General features: G+C 38.2%; 1 protein-coding gene across 8 annotated transcripts in view; it reads left to right on the plus strand.

The window, feature by feature from the left end:
• SYNJ1 (synaptojanin 1) overlaps window positions 1-19,954 on the plus strand; it is an 85,989-nt gene that overhangs the window by 14,640 nt on the left and 51,395 nt on the right. For all 8 annotated transcript variants that reach the window (XM_036082537.2, XM_078078735.1, XM_078078746.1 and 5 more), the window contains exons 3-7: window positions 7,340-7,426; window positions 8,965-9,232; window positions 12,306-12,531; window positions 13,585-13,668; window positions 18,097-18,158. In XM_036082537.2, the coding sequence (XP_035938430.2) occupies window positions 7,340-7,426; window positions 8,965-9,232; window positions 12,306-12,531; window positions 13,585-13,668; window positions 18,097-18,158 (727 nt within the window). The remainder of the gene's footprint in view (window positions 1-7,339; window positions 7,427-8,964; window positions 9,233-12,305; window positions 12,532-13,584; window positions 13,669-18,096; window positions 18,159-19,954) is intronic.

The following is a 19,954-nucleotide window of genomic DNA, read 5'->3' on the forward strand; positions in this document are numbered from 1 at the left end:
TAAACGTCTGCCTTCAGCTCAGGTTGTGATCCCAGGGTCCTGGGATTGAGCCCCACATTGGGCTCCCTGCTCAGTGGGGAGTCTGCTTCTCCCTCTGTCCCTCCCCCACTGCTTGTGCTCACTCTCTCTCACTATCTCAAATAAATAAATAATTCTTAAAAAGAAAAGATAGCTCTGTTCTCAAGAGCTGCATGTTCACATTAGATGGAAAATAAAGAAAAAATTGAAGGCACGAGTGAGTTGTAGCATTGGGTGTGACAAGGGAAAAAGAGCTTTTCTCTTTAAAATAAGCCCTTGAGGAAGTTAGGTACTCTTGACCCCTGATGTGTTAGAGCAGTAACTCCAGGAGTCGGGCTCTGCCTTACTTTACATGTTGAACAGGTGAGCCAAAGAGGTGCAGGCCTCCTTACCTGAGCTGAACTGCTAAAGGTCTGGATGGTGGTTAGATTATCAGTAACTTGTAAAAAAAAGAAAAGTCTGTTTTTCCTAGCATCTTGTTTACTTAAGAACATCAACATGAGCAGGAGAAAAAAAAATACGGAGCAGGCTGTTCCCCTCATTGAAAGCCCAATAGATACTTTGAAAGACAGCCCTGGCGAGGAGTAATCTGAACTTCCGTATCACCATATCCCCTGAACTCTCGTGTCCTCTCATTCTTTCACTCTGTTTTCCTCGGGGCTCTCTATACATCCTACCATTGTATAAACTCCCCCAGTTTAAGCCCTGGTTAGAAATCATTTAACAAGGCCTGTCTTCCCCACCCCTACCTTTCCACTCCCACCCTCACTCCACCAGAGGTGTCCACCATAGATTGACATCACATTTGAAAATTTCCAGATGTTGGGGCACCTGGGTGGCTCAGTCGTTAAGCATCTCCCTTCAGCTCAGGTCATGATCCCAGGGTCCTGGGATTGAGCCCCGCATTGGGCTCCCTGCTCAGTGGGAAACCTACTTCTCCTTCTCCCACTCCCCCTGCTTGTGTTCCCTCTCACTGTGTCTCTCTCTGTCAAATAAATAAATAAATAAAAATCTTTGAAAATTTCCAGACGTCACTGTGAGGAATTGTTAAATTTCAGAGCATTCAGATGCTATTGGTGGTAAGGTTAAATGTTTATCTTTTTATGTATTATTTTAAAACTCACAAAACATTCCCTTTTGTGCTACAGCCTCTCAAATTTTTTTTGTCTATTAGATGAATACTTAATAGTCATCGTGTTCAGTGTCTCTGGTTAAGTTGGTATTGTGTTGAGATAAAAAGAAATGGGGGCACCTGGGTGGGTCAGTCAGTTAAGTGTCCAACTCTTGATTTTGGCTCAGGTCATGGTCTCAGGGTTGTAAGATGGAGCTCTGTGTTGGGCTCCCCGCTCAGCGGGGTTTCTGCTTGGGATTCTCTCCTTTTCCCTCTCCCTCTGCTCCTCCCCCACCCCACTTGTGCAGACAAGTGCATGCAGTGCGCTCTCTCTCAAATAAATAAATAAATCTTTAAAAAAAAAGAAATGAGACAATTTCTGTTGCTGTTCATATACAAGTGAATGAGGTATAAAATAATGAGAAAAAAGATCTACTTCCAGCATGATCAGGGAAAACTTCAGGAAGGAAGAGGCATTTTAGTTAGGTATTGAAGGATGGGTGATATTTGGAAGCACAAAAATGATAAAGTGTGTTCCAGATGGAAAGAACACTGTGAACAAAGGGTGAGGGAAAACAATGTGGAGCACACAGAAGGAGCCCCCCGTTATTCATTTTTTACTCATTTTGGCTGCAGTATAGGATGCAAGGGGAAAGTATTAGGGAAAAGCAAAGATGGGGATGAGTGAGGGAACAGTCTGTACATTCTGTGTTTTAGCTGAAGGTTATACACATTATTTTAAAGTAGTATGACTTTTTTATTTTAAATAATCTCTTTATAGTGGAAGATTCCCAGATTATTTTCTAGAATTAAAAATTACCAGAGAAATAGGACAATAATTTAATTAAGTCTCTCCCTCTTACATCATGTATTTCTCTGTATTTCATGGAGTTTCATAGAATAAGAGAATCTTTTCCCCATTAAACAAGTGTATGGGGAGGGGATAACATGGTATAAGAGTTTATCTTAGTGCTATGTAGAGATAAAAGCTTCTGAATTTAGGAATGTGCATGTGTATTTTTAAGTTTTATTTTTTATGGTTACATTTAATTTTTTAAAAATTTGGAAACAGTGTCAGATATAGAAAAGCTGAAGTTCAGTACAAAGAACTTTTCTCTGAATTATTTGAGAATGAGTTGCTGACATGATGTCCCATCACCCACAAATACTGTTACTTATTTCCTAGAAAGAATGGCTCCTTCATAACTACAATATAGCCATAAAAAAGTTTACATTGTACTTCTGTCTAATCCTCAGACTCCATTCAAGTTCACCAGTTGTCCCAACGACTCATAACAACAAAAAGATCGAGTTCAGATTTGTCATTTTATTATGTTAGTTTTCATGCCTCTTTATTCCCTTTAAATCTGGAAAAGTTCTTCAGTCTTTGATGTTTATGACCTTAAAACTTCTGAAAATGAAGGCCAGTTGTTTTGTAGAATGTACCTCACTGTGAGTTTGTCTCCTGGCTCCTCGTGCTCAGGTTGAGGTTATATGTCTCGGCAGGAATATTACCGGAGTGGTGCTGTGTCCTTTCCATTGTATCCTGTCAGGGGGCACACAGTTTTTACTTGTCCCATTACCATTGGTGTTCACTCTGATTATTTGGTTAAGGTGGTCTCTGGCAGACTCCTTTTTCTCGTATAAGAAGTGTTTTGAGGTCAGGTACATTGAGAGCATGTAAACATCCCCATTACTCATCGCACTTCCGGTTATGGGCTTCTTCAGTGGGCTGTAATCTGTTCCTATTATAATTGGTTTTGATGCTCAAATTGTTCCAGGTTTCTCTAGTAGACACCCCTTCAAGCTGGCTTCTGTAGTTTTGTGACGTATCTCTGTTATTCTTTTGAGTACTCCCTTTATGGCACAAGAATATGTTCCAGGCTCATCTTGTCCCTGCCCTTGCCCTGGAATCAGCCATTTCTCCAAGGAGTCCTTAACAGTGGAGAATGGTATTTTCTAGAAAGCAAGATCTGGGTGCTAAGTGTGGCCATTGCTGTTGGAGTACTGCTGATCTCGGGCCCTGTCGATGGATAGAGCTAAGGAGAATATGTAATTGTGTGAATATGTATATATGGTAATACACTTCCTCTTATATCCATGTTTTCCATCTATCTAGAAAACTATGAGTTCACACTGGTAACTCCAATTTCAGTCAACCCTGCAGTGCCCATTCTAGTTTTCTCTTTCCATATTGAACTCATTCTCTGACAGTGAGGAACCTGGTTCCCATTATCCTGATCCTTTCCCTCTATCACCAACCACTCTGTTGCCACTGTAGCCTCCTCCACTGTATGGGTGCCCTCCTCGGCCCTCAGGGGCTCCAACACCCTGCCCTGGGCTTCTTTCCAGTGCACCCTGCCCTCCCCACCCTGCCCAAGCTTCAAGCTACCATTACAGGCAACTGCCAACATCCCTGGGTGGACACCATCCTCCTCACCCCACTCAGACTTACCTTATGCCAGGCTGTCCCTCCCCGCAAGTGGATGCCCTCTCTTCCTGCCTCTGGCTTCAAATCCATGCATAAGGCCATTGTTCTCACTCTGCCTGGGCTCTGACAGCCTGCAAAGGACCTCCCTCAATTGTAGCCCAACCTTTGAAGCATATATGGAAGAATAGGAAAACATCTAGTCCTTTACATAAAAAATGTTTAGGAAGAAAACACTGTTTTCTCTTAGGGAATTGGAAGTGTCTGGAGTTAAAATTGCATATGGCTGTGAAATTTCGTCTTTGAACTCCTACTGAGCACCAGGCACTGAGCTAGGGCACTGGGGATAGAGCAGTGAACTAGGCAAAATCCCTTCCCTCCTGAAGCTGCATTTTCTGACTCAGGCTGTTTAAGCTTAGACAAGTTAGTAACAAATTGATAACCTCTCTAAGCCTGTTTCCTCATGTCAGATGGAAATAGTTGTAATTTTGCCCATGGGGTTGGTGTGAAAATTGAATAATGTGTGTTAGTTACTGTCATAATCATCACAAGAAACAATATACAGGTACCTCAGCTGAAACAGCATTCATCACTCCAAAAATTATTTTAAAATTTCATTTAATAGTTTGAGGAGAAAGCAAAAAATTCCTTGGAAGGAAAGTAATATCTACTCTTCAAATTATTTTCCCTTCCCTTTAGCATACTTTTATCTAAGAATAGGCACTTTAAATTGTATGCTTGTGTGTTTGTCCTGTTTCCTGAGTCTTAGAATATAATATAGAAGTGTAAATAAACAGCATGACATTTGTTGGCATGTTTGAATCAGATGACAGTTTCATAGATGGGTCTTCATGAGGCCTGAGAGACATGACATATTCATATATTTGGAGCACAGTTAATGAGAAGATAATTATTATATATTATTAGAAGAGAGACCATTTTGTTGCATGGTAATAAGTTATAAAATGACTTTTTTCTTTTTAAGGGAAGGTTATGGCTTAATATTAAAAACACATTTTCTTTTTAATCTTACTAAATAATGATTGCTGCTGAAACTGATACATCTAGTAATATCTATATTACTATATTAGTGATGGTGTTTAAATGTAATATCTATATTACTATATTAGTGATGGTATTTAAATGCATAGAGCATGTAACCTCTAAAACTCTAATAATTTGCCCTGGGAGCCATGCCTTCTGTCATCAGAGTTATAACAAGTCTTTAATAATGTTTGCTTTAATGTACACATGGTACTCTTAATGAGGCAGTATTTAGGGACAGGCAATCCTGATTTACTTTACAAAATATAATTACAGTTAATGTTGTGACATTTTATATTTGTGTCACTTGTCATTTAATGTTAGGAGTAACTGTTATTTAAGCATATGGTGTAATAAGAAGAAGAAGAACTCTAAGAATGCAGAATGAAATACAAATCCCCACAACTTTAATGGCTTGGTGAAATCTTACTCCCTAATTTCATATGGGGTGCTTTGATAAAGGTAAAGGCCCACACTTAATAATGAGCATGCTAGAGAATTATGACAGTATCAGCTAATTGAGTGATTAATTGAGCAATTAGTTTTAGCCTGTTCTGCCAGCTATCAGAGCACAACTCATTCCAAGGCAGAAGTGGGTTAACTAGGAAGAAGGCTTATGAGTAGATGGTCTGAAAAGAGGTGAAGCAGGCAGGGAAGATGAGATGGTCTGTAGAACCCCAGAGAAGAGCTCAGGGAAAAGGAAAAGCTCTCTAATACAAAGTACTAAAGTAGTATTAGGCAAAGCAGTAGGCTGAGAAGATAGCCCTTTTGTTGGCCATAAAGATTGACAGGAAGTGGGAAGGCGGTAAGGATCTAATAATATGCTTTTCTTTTCTTTTTTTTTTTTTTTTTAAGATTTTATGTATTTGAGAGAGAGAGCGAGCACTAGCTAGAGGGGAGGGGCGGAGGGAGAAGGAGAAGCAGACTCCTCACTGAGCAGGTTGCTCAATGGAGCTCCACTCAGGGCTTGATCCCAGGACCCTGAGATCCTCACCTGAGCCAAAGGCAGGCGCTTAACCTACTGAGGCACCCTGGGGCCCTATAAGATGCTTTTCTAATGTGGAACACACATTATTGCCAAAATGTACTATAATTCTATACAGTAGATGAATGAGGAAAGGAGAGAGGGGATAGGGAGCAAGAGAATAGGGTAAATAAGGAGTAAACTAGTCAGCCAGGAGGTGAGTTGGAGGTGTGGGATGGAGAGTGGAAAGGGAGAACAGTAGAGAAGGAAAGAAATAGAAGAGAAAGGACAAAATGAGAAAGAGGATCATACCTTTCTGGATTTGTAGACTTTAGAATTATTTGGAATTGTCCATTGAGATACTAGCTGTGGCTTATATTTCTTTGGACTTTTTTGGTCAAATTTTTAATAAGTATATTTGCTAAGAACTAGGAAGAGTTTTCCCTTAAAGTTTCAGGATTTGTTTTTGTTTTTCAATAGAGCAACCACAACGGCCTGACCTAGGGGTTTTATTCTGTGGGTTATATTCATCAGCAAGATAACATTAACTTTATAGCAGAAGAAATGAATCAAGACAAAGGCCAAACTGAAGATTTCTGTTCCTATGCTAAACTGTGTGGTCAAGTGTTGCATTAGCTTTTATCATTTCAACATTTGTCATCTTCTATGTTTCAAGCACTATTCTAAATGTCAGGGATAAAAGGATGCATAGGACAATGTTCCTGCCTTCAAGGATCGGCTGGTTAATGAGAAAGACAAGTGATGGGACTATATAAAATGTTTCAGCAACATGAAGAGGGAACTCTGTGAAAGAACTGTGCCTGTAGAGGTAAAGAAAGGTTTCCAGAAAGTGACCCTGTGCGATGTTTGTATAAGGTGAAGGTTAGGTGGAGCCTTGCAGGCAGAAGGCTAGATTGGTGTGCAAAGGTGTGGGGGTGTAAAAGAGTGTGTTTGGGCAATTAGGGGCAGTTTAATGTGATGAGAGCATAGAATGCAGGGGGTGGGAGGAAGAAGGGAGTAATGAAAAATGAAGCAGAAAGAGGAGGTTGAGGCCAGATTCTGAAAGATTGCTGACAAAGGAGTTGGATGCTGTTCACTAGGGGTGTGATAAGCCAGGATAGTGCTGGTAGTAGAGATGGGCAAACAGATCAGTGGGACAGAGAAGAAGATTCAAAAACAACCTCCAAAACATATGAGTATTATTCAAGGCAGTACTTCAGATCACTGGGAGAGGCTGGATTAATTCATCAATGGTGCTGGAACAATTTGTTGACTCTTTGAGAAGGACAATTAAGTTACTAGTTGAGAAAATATCTTATGCGATACATTTATGTTAAGAATATCAGATTTAGGGGCGCCTGGGTGGCTCAGTCGTTACGTCTGCCTTCAGCTCAGGTCATGATCCCAGGGTCCTGGGATCGAGCCCCGCATCGGGCTCCCTGCTCCGCGGGAAGCCTGCTTCTCCCTCTCTCTCTCCCCCTGCTTGTGTTCCCCCTCTCGCTGTGTCTCTCTGTCAAATAAATAAATAAAATCTTTAAAAAAAAAAAAAAAAAAGTATCAGATTTAGGGGCACCTGGGTGGCTCAGTTGGTTGAGTGTCCAACTCTTGATCTCAGCTCAGGTCTTGATCTCGGGGTCCATACCCAGTGTGGAGCCTACTGAAAAAAAAAAAAAAGAGTATCAGATATTTAGCAGCTTTTGTTTGAGACTCTGGCTTTATAATAGAATCTGATGTTTCGGGCCATTTTTCTTACCCTGAATATTTTCTTTTGTAGCATCTGCAGAAAAAGAGGCAATCAAGGGTACATACTCCAAAGTACTGGATGCATATGGACTCTTAGGTGTTTTACGATTAAATCTTGGTAAGTTTATTATTCAATATAATTAATCTTTTTTCATTTCAGTTTTTTTAATACTAAGGATTTGAGAGAGAGACTGCTTATATATCATTTCATACTACACATTTGGGCTAAAAGCATGGTAACATCTTTTAAACCCTAATTCTGCTAATCTTGGGAAAATGTTGGTTGAAAAGGCATGCTACATACTCAGGCTTTTGTGATTTTAAGTTCCAGAGACATTGTGCTATTTAAACATTTTAAGATCGGTATCAGTTGTCAAAGGAGAAAATCAGGGTATTGCCCTTTTTTTGTTTGTTTTGTTTTGTTTTGTTTCAGTGCTTTAGGGAAAGACGTCTTAGTGAGAACCACACCGATTGCTCTGGTTTATAGTGGAAAGGACATCTGCTTTGTATTTAAAAGGTCTCAGCTTGAGTCTGTCTCTGCCACTTAATGTCACCACGGGCTGCAGAGTAACCTTTTTGATTACCAGTTTGTCTGTAACCCCGTGGCTGCAAGTGTGGCCCAAGGCCTGGTACCAGTCCGTGAACCATTTTGTTAGTGGTCTGTGATGAGATTAGGAGCTTGCACCATCATGCAAATCAGCACATGGCTTCCACCATTGATAAAGTCTTACTATGAAAAGCAAAAGTCAGCTAAACTAAACAGTGAATTTAGTGAGGTAGTTGCTTTCCATTCTGAAACAAGCACCTTTCTCACTGTGACAGCTCATGCGCCATACTTTGAGGAGGGCGAGCGTGTAAAGTGGAGATTTGTCATTTGTTATGAATCTAGCACATGTAAAAAGCACTGTGCCTAGGTGCTTAACTAATACTGTCTCAGGTAACCTTCACAGTCCAGTGAGATTTATTTAAATCCTGGCTTATGAAGGTGCGTATCTCAGGTTGGTTATGTTACCACACTGAAGTTGGTCTAGATAATGACTGGTGGAGCCAAGATTCGGGCCACATCTGCCTGCTCAGAGCCCATTGTCAAAGTACACCACCGCTGCATTTTCGCCTTCATGCTAATTTCATAGGATTTTTGTCAAAATTCGTGAAAAATCTCTGGAAGTTTTTGTAAACCAAGTTGCTTTATAAATTGTTAGCAGGGACTTTCTGTCCATGTGTCAGCGCGGCAGCTCACATTTATATTTTTTCCCAGTTTTTTTTCAACTGTGCTATTTACAAAGAACTCCCACATTTATTGTCTTATCTGGATTTCCTGAGAATTATAAAAGACAGTTGGGGAAGATAACACATATATTTTTTTTTACTTGATAAATTTTGTATATCCTCAGATTTAGTAGAGGAACAATTTCATCAATGTGAGATATTCTGTTAACGTTTAAATGCTTCATTATACTAAATGTGTTTAAGCAAGGATTTTTTTTCAACTTTTGCCAAAATCCAGTTGTAAATATAAACATGTCCGTGGCAGTTTAAAATAACCATGTTGTCAGATTTAAAAAGTTGGAGACATGACAAGAAAGTTGGAAGAAACTTTGAATAATTTGAAAAATATTGGGACTTTTCATCCAATTAATTCTTTGGTTTTTGCAGGTGATACCATGTTACATTACCTGGTCTTAGTCACCGGATGTATGTCTGTTGGAAAGATTCAAGAATCTGAAGTTTTCCGAGTTACTTCCACTGAATTTATATCACTACGAATTGATTCTTCAGATGAGGATCGCATTTCAGAAGTGCGAAAAGTTTTGAATTCAGGAAACTTTTATTTTGCATGGTCTGCATCTGGAATCAGTTTAGATCTGAGTCTTAATGCACATCGCAGCATGCAAGAACACACAACTGATAATAGATTTTTCTGGTGAGTTTGTGTTAATGTTTTTTCCCTTTGTTATCGTGTGCTTGCTGTGCAATAGTTTGATTTGGGGTATAGCGTGTTCATCAGTTATTTCCAGAGGTGGCAGGGATGGGCATTGCTGATTGAGCACACCACTCTTTCCTGCTCCAGAATCCTCAGCAGAGCATAGCAGATATCCAATGTCAGCTTATTGAAGTTCTCATGTGATGTGAAATCCATTTACTCTCCTTGATCTAGACTGACCTTTCATTTCTGAAATATATTTAAGATACTTATTTTAAAATTAAGACTAAATTAGTTATAATCAAATTGTGTTACTCATATTTACTGTTCTTAGTTTTGAGATCTTGTCTCTGGCAGTACTGTTTTTCTAAGACAACATTGCCTTATTATTTTTAATTTAAGGGTTATAGGTGGATAATCTTGATTCAAGAGCAATAGACTATGAAGAAGTGGCATACTAGGATAAAGTTTAGTACTATAATAAAGTAAGACTTAAGTAGGTAACTAATATGTTTCACCATCATGCATAATGTGCTGTACTATAAGTATGCACAAAGGGTAAGCATATGTGACTATAATTAGTACTGCTTTATTGGAGCTGACCAGATTTCTAGTATATTGCTTCTCTTGTCCACAGCCAGCATTGCTGTTGACTTTTTTCCTTAACATCACGTAGCAATTTTATTTCTTTATGTTTCCATGTTATAGGCCAAAGTCCAGGACTCTCTGCTCTTGGGTCTCCCTTAGTAGGTCAGATTCAAGGTGTTCCTCCTGTATATTTTCTTTCCCTCCCCCTTGCACCATCTACCTGTGGTCCTTGAGTAGCACATTCAGTCTGACCCATCTGCCCTGGGTGTCTGAGGGCTCAAAATCAACAACAGCTTTAGGATACGAAACTAATTTTAGAGGAAACTTTGTAGCTAACATGGAAGTTTTTTGGCCCAGCATAGTAGCATGGAGGAGAAACAAGGGTAGAATGAAAAAAAAAATTCTAGTGCACTGTAGACAGAGACTTGGAGCCTGACAAAGGAGGAGATGATGGAGGTGTGGGGAAGGAAGGGTTAATAGGGCAGATGAGAGGGCACAGAGTCCCGGCTGCTCATGTCAGCCCCACACTTTTTCTGACAGAAGAGACATCGAAATCCCTGAAAAGTTAAGGTGGTACAGCTGAGCTGGGCAGCTGTCCTTACTTTTTTTTCTCTCCCAGCCTGGACATTCTTAGCCCAAATTCCTTAGATTAAGAGATAAACATTTTCCTGCAGTAATTAGAAGTTTAAGCAGGTGCGGATGCATTGGCTCAATGATCAGCGATTAAGCACATTTGCTAAGTTTAACCAGTAGGAATTATTTGTTTATTTATTTCAATTAAGGGTGGGGGTGGCAACAAGTTTAGATAACAGATTGAGGGAGTTCATCTAGTAGGAGACAGGTTGAACAAAAAGGGGACTAAAACACCAAAAATGAGTTTTGGTAATTTTACACTTTCTACAATTTTGCTAAGGATTGGCATTCTTGAGCTTCACTTTGCATAGAAAAATGAAAGCTTTATGAATTTATTATGCATTCTCTTGTAGCTTAGTAGAAATATTTTCCAGGATACAGCCAAGTAAGTTTTGTTGCCAGAGTCACAAACACCTATCACAAAAACCCAAGTCATTTTATTCCACTCGAGATTTGAAGCTGCTGCCAGTTGAGAGTTGTTTATAAATTTAAATAGAATTAAAACAGCAACACATTGACAGCAAAGAAAAATGAAAACTGATGGCAGAGGGAGAAACTCTACCTGAACAAATGCATAGCATCCCACTTGTTTTTACATGGGGACAAGTAGCTTGTTTATACCTCTGCCATGACCTGGGACTCGTTGTGATGTCTGGACATACTGGGTCAGTTTGAACTTCACCTCAGATCAACGTAGGTAATAGTAGAGTATGGAAGCTCAAGTCGTATTTTGAAAATACATAGTGGCCGTTGGATTCAGTGTTAGTCCAGAAATAATCTCACCGCTCATTTACATTATGCTTTCTTGCATGGATGGTTTACCAGAACTGCACATGACCACCATCTGTTGTTATCTCTACTGCAGCCTATACCTTGTGGGGAAGGGCTGGGCAACTGCTGGTCTAGCAGTAGTGCTGTGCATTAATGACTAAGACAGCAAGATAGTGGAGAGTACTTAAGAAAAAATTTCTGCTTAAAACAGAAGGGTTTTAAAACTCAAAGAACAAAGCTTCAATATTATAGAAAATTCACTTTTATAACACTTTGTTTTTTTGTGGGTTTTTTTTGGTAACACTTTGTTACCTGAAAAGACAAGCCAGAAAGTTTTTCTGCACAATATATTTTCCTTGGTGATAAGTTGGTTGGGAGATTTCCACATGCTTTCTTTGGAGGACTAAGGTTCCAGTCGAGAGCCCAGAAGAGGCAGTCAGCAGGATGAGAAGGTGGCCAACCCCGCAGGACTCTCGCCCCTATCCCTGCTTTAGCCATAGCGACTCTGCTTTGATGCGTTTCCTAATCACTGGGCTTCTGGGTAAAGCCCAGCCCTTTATTTGAGTAAAACTTTTTGCTCCAAAAAAGTTTGGAAACCAGACCCCCTTGTTACCTAGAATGCTACTCTATTCGGAGTAATGGAAAACTCTAGACATGTATTAATATGGTAGCTACTAGTTCAATTGGCTATTTAAATTAAAATTAATTAAAACAGAGCCTCATTAAAGTGGAGCATTAAGAGTAGAGCTTTATAAGGTGGGGTGGGGATATGTGTATGAAATCCTTTTTTTGGAAAAGTTAGGTTATGTATACATTGTATTAAAAGACAACAGAATGGGGCATAGATACTAAAAACATAAAAGATATGCTTCTTTTCTAGAGACCATAGGTCATATGCCAAAAGATCCCATTTTATAGCCTTCTCTTCTGATTCCTAGCATAGTAAATGTAAATGAATTGATTTATTTGTAGGGCCTTTTAATTGAATAGCATTAAATTAATGTTTCAGGAGCACTGTTTGAAAACTGATGCTGTGTTGTCTGGTACTCAGTAAGCTAATGAGTTATTTTTTTTCTGTTAGGAATCAGTCTTTGCACTTGCATCTCAAGCACTATGGTGTGAATTGTGATGACTGGTTATTACGCCTCATGTGTGGGGGAGTAGAAATCAGAACAATTTATGCTGCTCATAAGCAGGCAAAGGCTTGCCTCATTTCCAGACTCAGCTGTGAACGAGCTGGGACCAGGTTTAATGTCCGGGGAACAAATGATGATGGTCACGTCGCTAATTTTGTAGAAACAGAACAGGTATATAGTGTTTTATATTGCTTAATTTGTGTATTAGATGAGAGGCCCAGAAAATAACAGAACCACAGATTTCGATTTGATTCAGAACTCCTTTTCACATCTGTAATGTCATTTTGTGGTGGTTCCTGGCTACTTACTGGCCTTAAGGAAGGCTTCCCTGAAACAGACTTATTTATAAACAAACTTAGGTATGGCTCTTCAAATGAGTAACAAGATTTTTTACCAATTAGCATGACGTTGTCAGTGCTGTACATTTTGGTATTGAATTTAAAAATCCTCAGTTATAGAGCTAGACAACTTAATAAAAGTGGGGTTTTTGTGAAATTAAATCAAACTCATCTAAAATTAAGTTATGGCCTTTGCAGTCAGAGAAAGACAAATACCATATGATTTCACTCATATGTGGAATTTAAGAAACAAAACGAACAAAGAAAAAAAGAGACAAAAAAAGACTCCTAAATACAGAGAACAAACAGGTGGTTGCCAGAAGGGAAGTGGATGGGGGAATGGATAAAATAGATAAAGGGGAATAAGAGTACACTTATCTTGATGAGCACTGAAAAATGTAGAGAATTGTTGAATCATTATATTGTACACATGGAACTAATATACCACTGTGTGTTAATTATACTTGAATTTTTAAAAAAATTATGACATTTTTTGGCTCTGAAACTATATAAATGAAATTCAGGCCATGCCCCCAGCCCAACTCAGTTCTTCAAATTAGTTTTTGAAAAATATAAAAAAGCTAAAGAAAAAAATATAAAGGTATTTGTGTAAAATATTGAGATTTAGAAGGCATTCTTTTTTAAAAGTTGTGACTCATATGCTTATGTTTTTACTATTTTTTTGGTTAATATACAGAAAAACTCACTAATTAAAAGAAAGTCAAACTTACTTAGTCGCCTCTTCCGGATATTTTGTTAGGACAATTATATGTGAGAGACTGGTCATAAGATAAAACTAGCAGGCAACAGATGTTAGTAAATTTATCTTTGTCATTTAGAGGTAATAACTTTATGGAAATATTTTATATATGATTTTTCTCTGTAGGTTGTGTACTTAGATGACTCTGTTTCTTCTTTCATACAAATCCGGGGATCTGTTCCATTGTTCTGGGAGCAACCAGGATTACAGGTATCTGTGTAACATTTTTTGTCTTGTGTTTTCTCTTGAATATTTTCCATATTTTTTAAACTTTCAGGATAGTTTATTAGTTCATTGGATAGTTCTGTTATTCAGTTTAGTAATATTAGCTAGATTCACAAATGAGGGTCTAAATACAAGAGTTCGTGGAATTGCCTTAGATATTTTTCATTTAATGTTCTTTCACATGTCCATAGAAATTCAACTGCAGTATTTAATATTAAAATTTTAGGGACGCCTGGGTGGCTCAGTCGTTAAGCGTCTGCCTTCGGCTCAGGTCATGATCCCAGGGTCCTGGGATCGAGCCCCACATCGGGCTCCCTGCTCTGCGGGAAGCCTGCTTCTCTCTCTCCCACTCCCCCTGCTTGTGTTCCCTCTCTCGCTGTGTCTCTCTCTGTCAAATAAATAAATAAAAATCTTTAAAAAAAAAAAAAAAAAAAAAATTTTAATGTTTCCATAGCACTTGATATTCATTGTTTCATATTTACTATCTCAGTATCTTAGTATATAACAATTTAGCCTCCTTAGGTAGAAGAATGTAGTAGTTTAAAAAAAAAAAAGGCTTCAGGGGCGCCTGGGTGGCTCAGTTGGCTAAGCGACTGCCTTCGGCTCAGGTCATGATCCTGGAGTCCCTGGATCGAGTCCCGCATCGGGCTCCCTGCTCGGCGAGGAGCCTGCTTCTCCCTCTAACCCTCCCCCCTCTCATGTACTCTCTCTCTCTCATTCTCGCTCTCTCAAATAAATAAATAAAAATCTTTAAAAAAAAAAAAAGGCTTCAGAAACCAGACTTTTCAGTTTGGATCCTTACTCTGCCACTACTAGCTCTGTGATCTTGGGCCAGTGGTTTAACCCCTCTGTGTCTCAATTTGCTTATCTATAAAATGGGAATAATAATATTAGTAGTTCCTGTTCATAGGGTTGTAAAGATAAAATGAAAAGTACTAAGACCAATGCCTTATACCCACGGGCAACACTGTGTAAGGGTTAGCTTTTGTTGTTATGGATAATACATCTGCTACTGAAATTTTACTTTATAATTTTTAGTGACCTGTCATCTTTAATATGTTCTCTGGTTTGCTTTCTGGTTTTTTTTTTTACTTTGTTGATATAAACATCTAATCTTTAAGATATAAGCCCACATAGTCTGTCTTGCCATATTGTTTAAGGGCTGAAAGCTACGGATTTTAAAATCACGCATTTCTTGATAAAGATAGTATTTTTAAGACGTTGAGACAGTCCAGCAATTCTGCTAAATTTTCATGGAGCTGGCCTATTGTTGTCATTGGTTAAGGACTAAGTGGTTCTCAATTATTTAGCTTAGTAGTTTTTAAAGTCAGCCTTTTTTTGAACAGGAATGGATTAGTTTCATAAGTGTCTTTTACAGAAAAACATTTTCCCCATCATTCTAAGAATAGGTAATAGAGGAATGAAAATATTTTATCAATTTTTAAAAACTGAAAAATACTCATTTTTAAAAATACAAAATACCAAGTCCCTAAATTTATTTTCCCTTAGAAGACAAACAAGGGCTTTTGACAGAGAGTGATTGAAAATGATTGTTAGGTATCCTGTGTATTCTCAGGACTAGAATTAATTTTAGGGTTCCTTGATGTTGGTATTACCTAGCAAGATGTCCTACTTCAGAAGGCATGGACAGAGAATCCTTAGGAGTTGTCCCTTCACTTGCCTCTTATCCTCCACAGTTAATTCCTCTGAGGTTTTTTTAATTGTAAGGTTTTGAAGGAATCCTCTGAGGTGATTTTAAAATACAGATTCATGGCCTCAACTTCACATCAGCTGAAAGAGAATCTCTTGGAATGAGACCAAAAATCTGTATTTTTAGCCCAATTCCCTACCATTCACATTTGAGAACTTCTGTGTACCTGATGCTATTCCATTGACCTTGAAGCATCTCCATCCCTGTCTGCTCCAAGAGCCAATCCTGAACCAGCAAAGGTAGCCCTGTGACACTTAGCCCAGCATTCTCCTAGGCACTGGGACTCTCCCTTGCTTTCAGTTTCCCACTCCTATCATCCCAGTTAGAGTCTTCCTCATTTATTCTTGCCTGGAAGACTCTCACAGTTTTCTAACTGGTCTCCTCCCAGCTTTCTGGCAGTTCTTCTCACTTTTGAAATACTGTGCTCATCAGATCAATAAGGTGCCCTTTTCTTCACTGTCTACTTTCCTCTGCCTCTCCAACTTCATGCCTTGCTGTCTTCTAACAAGTATCCTCTGCTCCCCAAATTAAAGTTTGCCATCCTTCAATATAGCCCACTCAGATCTCCTTGAATGGATTCAGTCCCTCCTCCACACTGATCTCTTCATTAAATACTTAAGTTCTTCCAATGTATATTATTCTATACTGGGTATATAATATTGTATACCATGAGAAATTCAGAGATAATACTGATGCCTCAGAGAGAGCTTACAATCTGTTTGGGGGGTCAGGCCTTTTACGGAAGAGGTAAATGTCAATATGAATTTGTTTGAGGAATTACTAGGAATTGTCATAAGGTGCTACCCAGGTAAAGAATACTTTAAGTGGTGGCAACGCATTCATTTTACTTATGACTTCCTTTCTCAGAAGTTATTTAACATTTACAATTTATACTATTACTCTGACATTATGTTATGGCTTATATTAGCCTTAACAGATGGTAAGCATTATCAGATCTATGTCTAGTATAGTGTTGCATACTCAATTTTCGGTTGAAGTTTTAGAAATATGTAAACATGAAGCAATAGTACTGATGGAAAATGATGTTCCATACCACCCAATTAAATGGTTTTTAAGAGATATCTTTGGTACAACTTTTTTAAAAACTGGATAAATTTATGGTTATTTAAAGCTTTAAAGCTTTCTGGAGTACTACTTTTATCACAATTAATATAAGAGCTCTTTTATTATAGAATTTTTTTTAGGCAGTTGTACTAAAACCTAATTGAGTAATAAAACCAGTCTAGTCTAACCAGTATGTTACTAGAAGAGTTATGATGTATAGCTAGTTGTGTGTCAAAGACCAGAGTGCTGGGGGACAACCACAGCCACTGCTTGAAAAACAGAACTTGTAGTTTTTTTACCTTCTTGACAGTTGGCAGTACTGTTCAATATAAATATTAATCGGTAGAAAAATGCTAAGTCTTGGACTTTCATAGAGTTATAGGCAATTACCTGAGACTACTCCAAAGAAAAGGTATTGACTTCTGCTGAGTTTTCTTCAGTCTAAAATGCTTAATGCCCTGGGGTATACATCTATCAAATTTTAAAATTTTATAAAGATTATTAAGCACCATAAAATAAAATTGAATATAGGTGTGGCATTCAGCAAATCAATTTCTTGTTGAAAAGAAAAAACATTAAAGAGAAAATACTGATTATTAGGAGAGTTACTAGATTGTCTCGCTTATCCAGAGAGAAGGATGCTTGATGAATGGATAATACCGTTAATTCAGTTTTCAAATTGGATGACCATGTTAGAGCTAATTTTTTTATTTTATTCGTCAAACTGCATGACTGATTTGGTAGCCCTCTTCCCATGCCCCTTTAAAGTCACTTTGTTCAAACTGGGGAGAATGAATTCTGGGGAACGTTGATACCAGGGCCTCAGAGGGAAATGTTTAAAAGTGAAGTTCAGAGAGATAATCTGGTGTCACTTTTATATTTCTTCTTAGCATCTCATTTCTTTCTTAATTTTGTGTCATCTTTCTGCTACTCTCCTATGTGAAAAAAGAAAAACTATAACAAAACAGAAAGGCAGATATTTTCCATCTTGTTTAATTCTCTTAATCCATATTATCTGATTGTGTGTGACTGTGAGACTGACTTGGAAAGCCTGTTTTTCCAGGAACAGTGTTTTTAATTTGTTGGATCTTTAGGTGAAGGAGAAGTGAATAGCGCATTTAGCATAACAAAGAAAAAATATGTAGACATTGCACTTGTAGACAGCTTGGAAGAGTAGGAATTTAGTTCAGGATACCTAAATTCTTGTGTGAATGACTTGTTTTGGAATTAGTTCTGTTGACCTAAGAGGACAAGTTATTTCACTTGTCTGCATTTCAGTTTTTTTATTACACAGATGGTAGTGATATGTTAACTTACACAGGGTATGTAGTTTGAGCTTAAAACAAGGTAATGTATACAAAAGACCTCTTAAAAATATTTTTCGTAAGGAAAAATTATTGTTAGTTTACAAGTGTTTCATAACTTCTACTTTTTTTTTTTTTAACGAGGTCATGTTTTTAAAAATAAAGGGAAAGGAAACCCTTTGAACTTGTTTTTTTTAAAACAATATGAATGAAAATCAATTATTCATTGTGCTATTGTGTGTTCAACAAATGAATTACTACATATTGTAAACAATGATATTTCTTTTGTCTACATGTTGGCTTTTTGTATGATTAAATGTGTTTCTCTTGTAGGTGGGATCTCATCGTGTTCGTATGTCAAGGGGATTTGAAGCCAATGCCCCTGCTTTTGACAGGTAAGACTGATTATTTTTTACATAATGCTATAAGTTTTGATATTGTTAAGCAACAAAACTAGTTATTATACTTTACTGATTCATTTCAGCTTGTTTTGGCTCTAAGTAAAATTTCTTCTGACTCCTAATTTAACCAGAAGAAAGTGATACCCAGTATTATGACTTCTGGGATTGATAGCACTAGGTTGTGGATCTTGATCTCTTGGCCTCAAAACCATGTCTTTGAATATGTTGTCTAATAGGGTAACCACTAGCCACATGTAGCTACTGAGTACTTGAAATATGACTAGTCCAAATTGAGATGTACTGTAAGTGTAAAATACTAGATTTCAAAGACTTAGTGCACAGCAACCTTGACTTGGCCGCAGCAGCTTCTTGCTAGACACGCCTCCAAAAGCAAGGGAAACAAAAGCAGAAATGAACTCTATTGGGACTTCATCAGGATAAAAAGCTTTTGCATAGCAAAGGAAACAGTCAACAAAACTGAAAGGCAACCTATGGAATGGGAGAAGATATTTGTAAATGATTTCTCAGATAAAGGACTAGTATCCAAAATGTGTAAAGAACTTATCAAACTCAACGATCCAAAAAAAAAAAAAAAATCTAGTTAAGAAATGGGCAGAAGGGGCGCCTGGGTGGTTCAGTCAGTTAAGCGGCTGCCTTCGGCTCAGGTCATGATCCTGGGGTCCTGGGATCGAGCCCCACGTCTGGCTCCCTGCTCAGCGGAGAGCCTGCTTCTCCCTCTCCCTCTGCCTGCCACTCTGCCTACTTGTGCTCTCTATCTCTCTGTGAAATAAATAAATAAAATCTTAAAAAAAAAAAAAGAAATGGGCAGAAGACATGAACAGACATTTCTACAAAGAAGACATACAGATGGCCAACAGACACATGAAAAAATGCTCAACATCACTTGGCATCAGGGAAATACAAATCAAAACCATAATGAGATACCACCTCACACCAGTCATAACGGCTAAAGTTAACAATCCAGGAAACAACAGAAGCTGGAGAGGATGCAGAGAAAGGGGAACCCTCTTACTGTTGGTGGGAATGCAAACTGGTGCAGCCACTCTGGAAAACAGTATGGAGGTTCCTCAAAAAGTTAAAAATAGTACTCCCCTATGACCCAGCAATTGGCTACTAGGTGTTTATCCAGAGGATACAAACAGAGTGATTTGAAGAGGCACATGCATCCCAATGTTTATAGCAGCAATGTCCACAATAGCCAAACTATGGAAAGAGCCCAGATGTCCATCAACCGATGAATGGATAAAGAAGATATGGGGTGTGTGTGTGTGTGTGTGTGTGTGTGTGTGTGTGTAAACATATACATACATACACAATGGAATATTACTTGGCCATCAAAAAGAATGAAATCTTGCCATTTGCAACATCATGGATGGAACTAGAGGGTATTATACTGAGTGAAATGAGTCAGAGAAAGACAAATACCATATGATTTTAGTCATATGTGGAATTTAAGAAATAAAACCGATGAACATAGGGGAAGGGAAGGAAAAATAAAATAGGATGAAAACAGAGAGGGAGGCAAACCATAAGAGACTCTTAACTCCAGGAAACAAACTAAGGGTTACTGGAGGGGAGGTGGGTTGGGGGATGGGGTAAACTGGTTGATGTGCATTAAGGAAAGCACTTGATGTAATGAGCACTGGGTGTTATATGCAACTGATGAATCACTAAATTCTACCTCTTAATAATACACTATATGTTAACTAAACTGAATTTAAATTAAAAAATTAAAAAAAAGACTTAGTGCAAACAAAATGCAAAATATC

The sequence above is a fragment of the Halichoerus grypus genome, chromosome 1, assembly GCF_964656455.1.
Source record: "Halichoerus grypus chromosome 1, mHalGry1.hap1.1, whole genome shotgun sequence".
Lineage (NCBI taxonomy): Eukaryota > Metazoa > Chordata > Mammalia > Carnivora > Phocidae > Halichoerus > Halichoerus grypus.